This window comes from Maylandia zebra, linkage group LG6 (assembly GCF_041146795.1).
Source record: "Maylandia zebra isolate NMK-2024a linkage group LG6, Mzebra_GT3a, whole genome shotgun sequence".
In the NCBI taxonomy this organism is placed as follows: Eukaryota; Metazoa; Chordata; class Actinopteri; order Cichliformes; family Cichlidae; genus Maylandia; species Maylandia zebra.
Window position 1 is genome coordinate 6,703,157 of NC_135172.1, and position 14,017 is coordinate 6,717,173.

Below are 14,017 nucleotides of genomic sequence, written 5' to 3' on the forward strand. Positions count from 1 at the left end.
GTATTTGGTCACCTCAAACATGGAAAATCTCTGGCTCTCACAGACCTGTAACGTCTTCTGTAAGACGCTTTTCTGTCCCCCACTCGTTACCTGTATGAATGGCACCTGTTTGAACTCATCATCTGTATAAAAGACACCTGTCCACAGCCTCAAACAGTCAGACTTCAAACTCCGCCATGGCCAAGACCAAAGAGCTTTCGAAGGACACTAGGAAAAGTATTGTAGACCTGCACTAGACTGGGAAGAGTGAATCTACAATAGGCAAGCAGCTTGGTGGGAAAAAATCAACTGTGGGAGCAATCATCAGAAAATGGAAGACATACAAGACCACTGATAATCTCCCACGATCTGGGGCTCCACGCAAGATCTCATCCCGTGGGGTCAAAATGATCATGAGAACGGTGAGCAAAGATCCCAGAACCACACGGGGGCACCTGGTGAATGACCTGCAGAGAGCTGGGACCAAAGTAACAAAGGTCACCATCAGTAACACACTACAACGGCAGGGAATCAAATCCTGCAGTGCCAGACGTGTTCCGCTGCTGAAGCCAGTGCATGTCCAGGCCCATCTGAAGTTTGCCAGAGAGCACATGGATGATACAGCAGAGGATTGGGAGAATGTCATGTGGTCAGATGAAACCAAAGTAGAACTTTTTGGTATAAACTCAACTCGTCGTGTTTGGAGGACGAAGAATACTGAGTTGCATCCCAAGAACACCATACCTACTGTGAAGCATGGGGGTGGAAACATCATGCTATGGGGCTGTTTTTCTGCCAAGGGGACAGGACGACTGATCCGTGTTAAGGACAGAATGAATGGGGCCATGTATCGTGAGATTTTGAGCCAAAACCTCCTTCCATCAGTGAGAACTTTGAAGATGAAACGAGGCTGGGTCTTCCAACATGACAATGATCCAAAACACACCACCCGGGCAACAAAGGAGTGGCTCCGTAAGAAGCATTTGAAAGTCCTGGAGTGGCCTAGCCAGTCTCCAGACCTCAACCCCATAGAAAATCTGTGGCAGGAGTTGAAAGTCTGTGTTGCTCGGCGACAGCCCCAAAACATCACTGCTCTCGAGAAGATCTGCATGGAGGAATGGGCCAAAATACCAGCTACTGTGTGTGCAAACCTGGTAAAGACCTATAGTAAACGTTTGACCCTGTTATTGCCAACAAAGATTATGTTACAAAGTATTGAGTTGTATTTTTGTTATTGACCAAATACTTATTTTCCACCCTGATTTACGAATAAATTCTTTACAAATCCTACCATGTGAATTCATGGTTTTTTTTTTCACATCCTGTCTCTCACAGTTGAAGTGTACCTCTGGTGCAAATTACTGACCTCTGTCATCATTTTAGGTGGGGGAACTTGCACAATCGGTGGCTGACTAAATACTTTTTTGCCCCACTGTACTTTAACTTCTGAGCCGATTATGGCCTGGAAGTCCCGAGGTCAAAATGGGACACAAGCCAAGATCCTGTGGGTCTTCCAGATACAGATAGATAAACAGGTGATTAGGGATGGGTATCATTTAGGTTTTATCCAATACCAGTGCCAAACCGGTACATTTGAAATGGTGCCGGTGCTTAAACAGTGCTCGAACCGGTGCTTAAAGAATGGAGAACACAAACTTTGTCCAAAAAGCTTTTATGTTTTTATTTTTAGCAGTCTCTTTTTTTCTGCAAAATGATAACCAAGTTAGCCTTTTCTGTTGATACAACATACCTCCTTTGGTTGGAACCGGTGCTTAAACAATGGAAAACACAAAATTTGTCCTAAAACCTCTCATGTTTAGCTGTTTTTTTTTTTTGTAAAAAGATAACAGTGTTAGCCTTTTCTGCAGCTATAGGGCATATATGGTATCACTCTATCAAATAACAAGACAGCCGCATGTAACTACGACGGTGTTTGCTAGTTCACCTTACGTGCATTAATTTAATAACGTGGTTAGCCTACTCAACATAAATTACACACGAACAACATTAAGCTACTCACCCAGAGAAGAACGGCTGCTGCCGCCATCATCATCCATCATCATTTCTGCTACACTGGCAGGGCTAGGGGCCAGGTTTTTCATCAGATTTGAGGAGTTACCTCCTTTGCACAGTATCACCTTAAAGCACTTGTTGCAGGCTGCTGAGTTTGCATCTTTTGCTGTGAAGTACAGCAAGACTTTTGACCGCTTCGCCTTGGGCATTTTTAATCTGTAACTCTGCTCTAAAAGAACGTACTTACCTGGGCCCGCCTACTATCCTTGGATAGTCTGGTTACTACCGTTTATGTCAGAATGGCACCGGATACCGGTACCCATCCCTACCGGTGATGGCTAACAGCCTAACATCGTAGTGATGGACAAGCAGAGGAAGACGGCTGTAGTGATAAAATATAGCTATACTGAATGACAACAAAGATGCTGCGCAGGACCTCTGGGGGCTTGAGAAGTGTATTTGTGTGGGTGGGTGTGTGTTGGGGGCACTGCCCTGAGTGTTCCAGTTGCAACGAGGACTACTGCTGCTTTCAATCTCCACATCTTCTTGAGCTCTCCTCTCAGCTCTTGGCACTTCTCGAGCTGCTATCATTCAGTATAGCTACATCTGTCACTACAGCTGTCTTCCTCTTGGTTTGCCATCACCAGTTTTTCTGTCTGTATCTGCAAGTCCCACAGGATCTTAACTCGGTCATTCTCAACTACCCTAAGGGGACATTTGGTTATGGTGTTCTATGTATGCCATACCTGCTAGCATCTTGCACCTTGTTGCTATGTGCTGAAATTTTCTCATTAGCATCTCTGTACAGCCTACGGGGTCTTGTTCCTATTCTGCCATATTAGTGCTGTCTCTGTGCTGTCTTTCAGTTCAGCTTTGTCCAGCCACTGACAGGATTTGTGGATGTCAGTCTCTTCTTCTGTCTGACGGTGGCACATACCGTGCACGCTCCCATCCTTCCGTGATGGTTCCTTTTCCTGCTTCTCTTCTCTCGGGATTCTGCTGCAAGAGGTATTCACTAAACTATAGTGAATACATCTAAACTAAACTAAAACAAACTAACAAAAAACTAAATCTTTGTTGTCTCATCCTGGATAGTAGTTCTGACACTGACTAGTTCTCATCTTCCTTCCACTTTGCATACAGTCTCAGGGTGCTGGATTTGGGGCTAACCCTCCATGCACGGAAGGAGATTTCTTGTCTTGATGTTAGTGGCTTCAGTTTCCCCTTTGGCCATCTGATTATTCCAGCAGGTTATTTGATTACTGGCAAGGCAGCATCATAAGATGATGAAAGATTTACCCTCAGGCCCCCTCCTTGATTCAGAGATCGTCTTTCCCTTTTTCGTAAATGGCCTCCTTGACTCCAAACCACCGTCCAGGATGTGTATATCCTTATCAGTAAAAGAGTGGCAGCTCGCCTGTAGGTGTAAATAGACTGGAGTCAGACATAATTTGTATTGGTAGTCCTCTAATGTCCTGTTTCCTGGAAGTTTCAGTTTGCTGTGCAACTGCCGTGCTCAGTTCTGTCACAAATTTCCACAGACATCATCCCATCCCCCACTAGAACTCAGCCCAAAAAGCTGATAAGAGTCACACCCAAATGAATGAATAAATGTTTACAGGGAATAGATTTTTTGGTCTGAGTGGTCAAAGTGTAAAGTTTTATCCATCTATTTTATATTTTCAAAACTTAGAGATTTTTTTTTATAATTTAACAGGTGAAGATATTCAAGAATGAAAACTATCAAGATAATGTAACATTCTATTTAATTGTATTTATATGGCACCAAATCTAACCTACAACAACTCGGCAATATCCTACAGTAATACCGATAAAGCAAATGACCTCCTTTGAGCAAGTACTTAGCCAAGCTATCTATATAAGTACCTTTGCAGATGCAGAAATTTTTCTATACCTTTCCTCAGATCTGCGCCTCGATACAATCCTGTCTCAGAGGTCTACAGACAATTCCTTGGACTTTACGGCTTGGTTTGTGCGCCAATGTGCACTGTTACATATGGGACCTTATATAGACAAGTGTGTGCCTTTCCCAGTCATGTCCAATCAACTGAATTTATCACAGGTGGACTGCAGTCAATTTTTAGAAACATCTGATATGTAATCAATTGAAATAGAATGAGTGTCAGAGTTACAGTGGCTTGCAAAAGTATTCGGCCCCCTTGAACTTTTCCACATTTTGTCACATTACAGCCACAAACATGAATCAATTTTATTGGAATTCCACGTGAAAGGCCAACACAAAGTGGTGCACACGTGAGAAGTGGAACGAAAATCATACATGATTCCAAACATTTTTTACAAATAAATAACTGAAAAGTGGGGTGTGCGTAATTATTCAGCCCCCTGAGTCAATACTTTGTAGAACCACCTTTTGCTGCAATTACAGCTGCCAGTGTTTTAGGGTCTGTCTCTACCAGCTTTGCACATCTAGAGACTGAAATCTTTGCCCATTCTTCTTTGCAAAACAGCTCCAGCTCAGTCAGATTAGATGGACAGCGTTTGTGAACAGCAGTTTTCAGATCTTGCCACAGATTCTCGATTGGATTTAGATCTGGACTTTGACTGGGCCATTCTAACACGTGGATATGTTTTGTTTTAAACCACTCCATTGTTGCCCTGGCTTTATGTTCAGGGTCGTTGTCCTGCTGGAAGGTGAACCAACTCTGACCAGCTTCCTGTCCCTGCTGAAGAGAAGCACCCCCAGAGCATGATGCTGCCACCACCATATTTGACAGTGGGGATGGTGTGTTCAGAGTGATGTGCAGTGTTAGTTTTCCGCCACACATAGCGTTTTGCATTTTGGCCAAAAAGTTCCATGTTGGTCTCATCTGACCAGAGCACCTTCTTCCACATGTTTGCTGTGTCCCCCACATGGCTTGTGGCAAACTGCAAACGGCACTTCTTATGGTTTTCTGTTAACAATGGCTTTCTTCTTGCCACTCTTCCATAAAGGCCAACTTTGTGCAGTGCACGACTAATAGTTGTCCTATGGACAGATTCCCCCACCTGAGCTGTAGATCTCTGCAGCTCGTCTAGAGTCACCACAGGCCTCTTGGCTGCATTTCTGATCAGCGCTCTCCTTGTTCGGCCTGTGAGTTTAGGTGGACGGCCTTGTCTTGGTAGGTTTACAGTTGTGCCATACTCCTTCCATTTCTGAATGATCGCTTGAACAGTGCTTGGGAAATCTTTTTGTAGCCTAAGCCTCCTTTAAATTTCTGAATACCTTTATCCCTGACCTGTCTGGTGTGTTCTTTGGACTTCATGGTGTTGTTGCTCCCAATATTCTCTTAAACAACCTCTGAGGCCGTCACAGAGCAGCTGTATTTGTACACCCCACTTTGCAGTCATCACACTTGTAGTATGGCTGGACTGTCGTTAAAACATGTGATATCATCGAAACAGTGAGAACAAAGTGGCTGTTTGGAGGGAAAGTGCAGGGCTTTTTTCTCATCGTGGCTTTAAATGCATTTATCATGTCAGCAGCAGTCTTACCTTTTCCTTGCAGCTCACAGTTCAGATGGTTCAGTTTCCCAGTGCCGCAGCAAGTGAGACATACACCCTTTGTTTACCTGTGATTAAAAACAAACTCTTCCTCCCAATAACTGTGAAAATGGTCAATTTTATTTGGCTTCCCTGCCATGTTTTTCTGTATACCAAGTGTTTGTGAGTAAATACTGTTTTTCTTCTTCCCCTGCAGTGGTGTCACCATGAAACCTCAGAGCTGGCTCAGAAGGAACTGGCTGTGGGCCGTCTCTGGTGCCTTTGTGACTATCCACCTGGCTACATGGATAATGCAGAGAACTATGAAGAGTGTGGTGCGCTCTGAGGTTGCAGTCAAAAAGAAAACTGTTGAAGGGAGACCAGACTGATTTTTATTTAAGTCCCTGGAATGATGGAAGGATAGAAATCAGCCTCCAGACGACTGTGCCCCACATTAACTGATAAAGACTGTACTCTATCCACATCCATCCACATCCACTTGAGAATGTCAAGTTTGAAATGATTGCTGTAAAAAATCAGTTTTGTTGGACAGTTTGACACTTTTCTTGAGTTAGTTAAAAATAAATTGATGTTTCAAGTTGTGATTTAAAGTAAATAAAAACATGGAAATGTATATTTCAATAAAATAAATGTCGTGATTAAGACTTTTTTTATGTTGATTTAAAGGGTGGACTTACTCAGCTTCACAGTGTATTGTTGGGAGATTGTATTTATTTCTTCATGTTAACCAATTCAGTTTAAACACCTAAAATTATAGATGTCAGTGCTGCTAACAAGAATTATCTTAACCTAAAGCACAAATAGTCAAATTTTATTTCAACTGGGGCAGACACTTAAAACCACAGTATTAATACTGTGTTAAAAATGTATCCAAAATGATTTGTTTCTTGTCATTAAGAAAAAAACATTGTTTCATTAAATGTGATTGTTTTCATATCCATATCAAATAAATCTGTTGGAATCTCCCCTTACCTTAAGTTTCTTGCTTACTGAGTATGTCAAGCCGGTGGTCCAGTCAGGGGAATAATTATTTGATCCCCTGAAGAAATTTAAAATTTGCTCACAAAAAATGAACAGCAATAAATTTTATGGTAGCTTCATTTTAATTGAGAGAGACATCAACAAAAACAATCTTAAAAAATACATTAAAAGGTTGTTTTGTATGTCATTGAGTGAAATAGGAATCTGTTCCCCTACAACCCAGCCAGAATTCGTACAGGTTGACTACAATCAGTCAATTACAGATACTTTTGATTTCAGCGTTTGTGTATAATGCACACATGTCCACTGAATTGATATCTGCTGCTCCAACCACCTCACCACCATGGGCAGGACCAAAGAGCTGTTGATTGAAGGGACATAATTGAAGACTTGCTCCATGCTGGAATGGGCTCCAAGATCATCAGCAAGAACCTAGGTGATAACTGTTAGTGCAGTTATTTGGAAAAAATAAATGTATAAAATAACCATCTCTCGTCTTTGGTCAGTTGCAGCCAAGTGGTGAAGAGTGTCTGGTTTGGTGGTTGCAGGATCTCATCTCAGCTTTTTATGGATGATGTATCTTTTTTTTTTTAGCTTCATCAACAACATCCAGCTCACACTGGGGCAGTTTGCAACACGTGTGAAGTGACTGGGATGAAAATTAACAACTCAAAATCTGAGGCCATGCTCTTCAGTTGGGGAAAGATGGAGTACCCACTTAGGGGTGTTAAATACCCCAACTCTTTGATCTTTGGGCTGAAGGAGGAACAACAGGAGCAAGTTACTGTCTCAGGAGGAAGAGCTAAAGATTGAGAGACAACTAGTATTTCACCATACTAGTTGTGATGTGGATTCTGTACACATCTGCTATGATGAAGGGAGAGCTCAGCGTGGAAGCTGACGATTTACAGATCGATCTACCATCACCTGTGGTCACAAGCTCTGAAAAATGAACTGAAAGAATGACATCTCAACTACAAATGGCAGAAATGAGCTAACAGGCTTAAGGATCATCCACAAAGCTTCACTCCTAAAAACATAAAAAAGGTCACTGCTCTTTAATTAATTAATCATTAATTTATTGAATTGAATTCAATTTTATTTGGATAAAACAAAATCACTCAGGATCATTTAAGAAATTCCAAATGACTGTCTTACTGTATCCCACCTCAGCAGCGACGCTGCAAGAGACCGTGCTTATGCAGTTCAACAACCCAACCACGTTCAAAAAGGGAACTTTTTTTTTTGCCTTTGCCATCAGAAAGTTATGACAGTGAGACTACCTGACAGAAAATGACAACGAAACCACATTTTTGCACAGAATTGGCATTTTAAAGGCATGTGGTTCTAAGATTTTGATCATCTGTAAAACAGCCTGTTTCAGTTTAAGCATTGTTTTCAATAAATTGCATGTTCAAAAAAACGTTTTCTTACGTTATATTGTAGGATGAAGACCCTACAATAACGCAAAAACTTGTATTTCTGTATATTCTCCTAATTTTCCCACTATTTGAAATGCCTCTGACTCTTTCTCCCAGTTTCCGTTATCGTGCTGAGTCACATGATACCACATGGTGCTTTTACTGTCTCCGAGTAATGTCTGAAAAATACAACAGCATAGTAATACGAGTTCAACAGTGAAAACGGTGGGCATAAAAGAAAAAAGCACCAAAAATAATTCTTTTATAGAAACCACTACAAAGGAATAAGTATAGAACAAATTAAATTGTAGAGGTTAATTGGACAAGAATAAAAAGGGACATGTAACAATGACATGTAGCAACAATGCTACGAAAATAGGATTTTTCCTTTTACTTATTTATTCAAAGTTTAAAAAAAATCTTCAACCTTTTATGCATTTATTGTTGATTTTCATTGAGACATTTGGTCAACTACTCTAAATCTGGTTAAAACGTAACATTTTGCGTTTTGTAAGTCTATTACTTACTCGCTATCTGCAACTTCGTTATTAGGGAATATGAGATAGTTTGTTGTTGCTTTGTTTAATGGTAATCAGCCTGTTTTACACATCACTGTATTTTTTCCTCCTTATTCATTCCGCTGGTCCGTGAAGTCAGCAAGAGTCGTGGTTTATTGGAGCAAGACTTGAAGCGGCTCTGACCAGATATCAGTAGGCTGAGATAGATGGCAAGCGGTTGTCATTTTTATGCCACTGGAAAGAAATCCTCTGATGCGTATCTCGTGGATGACGCTTGATGTGACGTTTACGTCAAAAAGTGCGACTTAACCCTCTGATGCATGAATTATGAAAGCCTTGGTCAAGATTTTTTTCTTAAGTGCTTTTATTCTTCTCAGGACATGAAAAAAAATGTTCAACTCTTTTTTTCCCAAAAATATGTTTTTTTATAAAGTTATAAACTTGTCCACTCCAGTGGACTACATGCGCCTGAGCACTTAGCATGAAATACTGTGAATTTACTATAAAAATTAATTACCTTGTGTTCTATTGTAAATATACAAACACTTGTTTGCTTGTATCCTTTGAAAAACATCTCAGCAATTTTTTTGGAACTTTCAACTCATAAGGCCCCAATGTTTAGACGTAAATAACAAAACCAATCAACAGTCCTAGCTGTGAATCCTACACCTGAATATGGCAAACTATCTCCAACAAGAGAAACATTTTTGAGTCTACACAGTTCTATAACGATGCAGGACAGTATTACCAAGCCCTTAGTAGCATGCTGGAAGAAAACACAAACTGACATCTTAGTCTCTGCATCTCCAAACACTTCTGTGTTCATCACACCTAGGCTGTCCGTAGTTCCTATGTCTCTGTTCTGCTCTGGCAGCCACTCTCATCATCACTGGACTTATCACTGAGCTCATCATCACTGCACTCATCAATGAAATCATCATCACTGGAGCTGGATGGAATTTCCTGGACTATTCTGTACGCTGCCTTATTCTTTGCTGCATTTGAAGTCTACAAAATATGATAAAATAATTATTATAGTAACTCAAACTACAGCTGATCTGCACAGAAATATACATTTTAAATGAGTAGCTTATAAATGTAACAATTATATGCTTACTTATAACCAAAACAGTCCCAAAAAACAGTGAGACAATTTATGACTTATGTTAAAAAAATATAGTGGGTAATGCATGATGTCCACTACAGTGGACACATGGTTAATCGTAGTTTTCTACATATTAGACATAACAATTTCTTATTCCAAACAGATAATATCCTTCCCTAGATGTTACTGCATATCATCATATTTTTTTTACCTGTTGGGCTCTTTTAGCATAGAAGGATTGACAGGATATGCCAGCAGTGGTCGGCAGGGGTGACAGTTTGTCTGCCATCTTTGATTCAGAGGAAATTTACTTGCAGTTGCACTAACTGAACACTGAATTGACCTCAATGGAGCATGGCAGCAGAGAGCACTCTAGAGGCTAATATGCAGTTCCACCATAGAAACCAATGCATTAAAGAGATATGTACGTTTTAGTAGCTGTCCACTCCAGTGACCACTATGCATCAGAGGGTTAAACTAAGTTTGGATATATGTTTTTCTTTTTTTCACCACTTAGAAACGCCGAGGAGCTGGTAGTGAAAGTTTGGAGACATTTCGAGAGTCATTAAAAAGTTAGAAGAAACATTTTGGGACGTTTTGTGTCGGTCGTGTTGAGAGATGTCTGAATCAGAGAAGAATGAAAACATTCCCGAAGCGTCTGCAAGAAAAGGAAATTCAAACACAGGGAATACAGCAAAAAGCGAAGAGGTATGACACAGCTGGACGCTCCTGCACAACTACAAGTGATTATAATGTGATTGTGCAGGTTTTCTGTCAGCGGATGGCCTGGAGAACGTGCAAATGATTCCACGACTGCAGTAAACTGTTGGACTCTTGTCCTTTAAGCCCCATAAAGCACCCATCACTAGTATACAGCTTCCAACTTCCCTAGTTAGTTCTCTGTTAAAGATGAATTTATTGTGCATTAAGTGAATCATTGACAAATAAAATAGATTTTATTCGATAGCTTTGGACGACTGTTTAAAAAACAAAAAAAAAAAGGGGACCCTTTTTTTTCACGGACCATTTTTGACAGATGGTTCAATGCTTGAAACAAACAATCTATATGTTCCTTCCACTATTTGAGTGAACTGCCTTCTATATTAAATCACTGTAAATCACCTTAAAACTCTCTCGTCACAGCTCAGGACCTGCTTGCCAGTGATTCTTACCAGTTGCACTATTCTTTGCTAGCCTTCAGGCTCATGCACTGTGGTCACCAATTAATCAGACAGCATAGACTTGACCTCAAACACAGTTTTGTGTTTAAGTGCACTAGTCTTTTGGTGCTTGGGATGTATATTGGCCCTGAACCAAGGATCCATCACTGAGGTTCTGTCTAGCAGGTCACTGCTGACCCTGAGTCTGTGCTTCTGCAAGTTGTTTTCATTTCCTCAACCTTTCGGTGAAGCTGCTGATAATTACAGTGGGTAAAATAAGTATTGAACGTGCCACCAATTTTCTAAGTAAATATATTTCTAAAGGTGCTTTTGATGTAAAATTCTCACCAGATGCCAATAACAACCAGTTCGGTCTACACATGTAAAGAAATCTAACCACAGATTACCATAAATTATGTGTAATAATGAGAAATGACAGAGTGGAAAATGTATTGAACATGCATACTATCATTTGCCTTTGTTTCTCTGTCTGAAATCTTGCAGTGAGCACCTGGTCGTGGCCGGTTTATGGTGAAATAATGTTCTTTCAACTTCCGGATATTGGCTTCAAAAGTGCTCACTGGAACCTTCAGTAGTTTCTTCTGTAAATTCTTCTGTAACCAATGCTTTCAGTATGTTTTGCAACAATAAGGCTTCAAAGGTCTTGAGAGTCCTCATTGGTTTTACCCATGTTTCTTATAAGACATGTTTTTATAGGCCATCAGTTTGAATGAACCAACATCAATTTGAACCAAGTGGCAGGACTGCTTACTGATATTATTCAGCTGGTGTCATGACTTTCCATGCCTTTTTGTACACCCCTTTCTTAGTGTGTTCAGTATGTTTTCTGTATCATTTCTTATATTACACATAATTTATCGGGATCTGTGCTTTGATTTCTTTGCATGTGTGGATTGGATGGTTTCTCTGGTGAGAATTTCTTATCAATAGCAACAGTTTGTCACATGGTCAAAACTGATTTTGCCTGCTGTATCTCACACAGAGAAATGGCTTAGGTAAGGCTGTTGTAATTCATGCTGTACCTTAGCCAGTGTGCCTATGGATAATACCATAATGATGGTTTACACTTGATCTCATACCATTCATATATGTATCGCACAAGCCGGCCGAAAAAACAAAAAACAATCCACTAACAGACAAAGGAAATGTGAGAATTAAGGAAACAAACAACTATATGTAACTAAAAAAGACAATCAGATAGTAGATTTGTTTTAATTTTTGTTAATTTTTCAGCGTTAAATACCTTTTATTTTGCAGATCTTCTTATATTGAGAGTAATATTTAAATGCTTTAAATGCCCTTCTGTGTGTTTCAGGATTTTAACTTGGCTGCCATCTATGTGTCAGATGCCCAGTACAACAGAAATGTCTACTTTGACACATCACCTCAGGCTGTCAGGTGCGGCTTTCACATCCATCCATCCATATTTAATATGTGGAAATTCTATAATTATTTTGTCTGTCTCTGCTGTATTTCTGTTGTGCTGATTTCTGTACACACGTATATTTAATCTGTTCAGCCTGGAAGATGTTTCACTCCTCTCCGTCTCCTCTTAATTTTTGACCAGCAGTTTGAACATGTCAGACTAGAACAGTTTCTTTTAGCTCTGTTTACGATGACTTTCTTTGCCTGTGCTGACTGGTTGGTATTTTTTTTATTCTGTATATTTACTGTAAGGTGTCATAACTTTATATTTCACTTTTAATAAATACATATTAGTCTTTATAACAGCTTTAAATCAACATTGTTGAATGGATAATTTTTCATGTAGAATATATTGTCCCAGCAAATGCAACATTTTCTCCTGTTTATTAGTCAATCTGCTATGGCAAACTATGAGGGATGTGAAATGACTTCCCCCTAATGTGAAATGCATTTGGATGTGAGGACTTTAAGTTATAGCATGCAGTTTGGATTGAATAATGAGTGTGAGTTGCTCTAATATCCAACTTTGTGTGTGGATTTTCAGACTGTATATGCTCTATAATCATTGGGCCCTAAAGGTACTCCTCTACTTCTTCATGCTGGTCAATCTGTCTCTTGCCATCTTCGAGGATCCAGCTGTATACCCTCTGCCTATATGGGTAAGACTGCAACTGCCACACAGAGACACTGTCCTGTTTTTTAATGTGCAGGCTAAGGGTGCTGAGAGGAATAAAAGGTTTGTCAGCAGCGCCAAATGTCCAAACAATCGTAAGTGCTTTTTGAAAAATTCAGAGATGCAGACAGTATTGGAACTGATATATCTGAAATATCTGAGCCTCTGTCATGCTGATTGAAGCAGAGTCTATGAAAAAAACACTATAAGAGTTATTCTGATATAAACTAAGTACTAACTAAGTGATGTTCTGAGGGCTCTTGTAAATCTAAGTTTCATTTTGGTTTAAAGGCTGACTAGTAATTAAACTTATACAGATGTTAAATTTAGCAAGTATGTAGCAAAATTAATGAATGCAAAAAAGTGAAATATAGCAGTTTAAATAAACAACTAGCATACTTTCTTACTAGTTTGTTTGTTAGTTTTTTCAAGGCACTTTTTATTGTAAGGTAGACCCTACAATAATACATACAGAGAAAAACCCAACAATCATATGACCCCCTATGAGCAAACACTTTGGTAACAGTGGGAAGGAAAAACTCCCTTTTAACAGGAAGAAACCTCCAGCAGAACCAGGCTCAGGGAGGGGCGGGGCCATCTGCTGCGACCGGTTGGGGTGAGAGAAGGAAGACAGGATGAAGACATGCTGTGGAAGAGAGACAGAGACTAATAACGAGTATGATTCAATGCAGAGAGGTCTGTTAACACATAGTGAGTGAGAAAGGTGACTGAAGAAGAAATATTAAATGCAATAGAAGCCAATAGAGGGGAAATCTGCTCTCTCTTTCTAGTCCCTGTCAGGACTCTTGCTGCAGCATTTTGGATTAGCTGAAGGCTTTTCCGGGAGTAAGACATTCCTGCAGTTTAACTAATTGGTGTGTGAGATCTGGTATCATGGATGGATAAAGCTGTGTGTTATCTGCAAAGCATTAAAATGTGTGAAGTCTATTAGTTAGATATGATACAAAACAATGCAGAGCAGTACCTGTAATACCTACAGCGTGCTCTAATCGCTCTAATAGGATATTATGGTCGACAGTATCGAACGCTGCACTGAGGTCTAGCAGGACAAGCACAGAGATGAGTCCACTGTCAGAGGCCATAAGAAGATCATTTGTAACCTTCACTAAAGCTGTTTCTGTGCTGTGATGAGCTCTGAAACCTGACTGAAACTCTTCAAATAAGCCATTCCTCTGCAG

General features: G+C 40.1%; 1 protein-coding gene and 1 long non-coding RNA gene across 2 annotated transcripts in view; both read left to right on the forward strand.

The window, feature by feature from the left end:
• Positions 1-5,720: 5,720 nt before the first annotated feature.
• On the forward strand, positions 5,721-6,485 carry LOC101479320 (uncharacterized). Its single transcript, XR_191798.3, has one exon. It is a non-coding gene; the product is annotated as an uncharacterized LOC101479320 (long non-coding RNA).
• Positions 6,486-10,017: 3,532 nt separating this feature from the next.
• The window catches only part of tpcn3 (two pore segment channel 3), a 30,978-nt gene continuing 26,978 nt past the window's right edge, over positions 10,018-14,017 (forward strand). Inside the window, exons 1-3 of the mRNA XM_004572618.4 lie at positions 10,018-10,247; positions 12,036-12,118; positions 12,690-12,804. Coding sequence (XP_004572675.1) covers positions 10,158-10,247; positions 12,036-12,118; positions 12,690-12,804 — 288 coding nt within the window. The 5' untranslated portion in view covers positions 10,018-10,157. The remainder of the gene's footprint in view (positions 10,248-12,035; positions 12,119-12,689; positions 12,805-14,017) is intronic.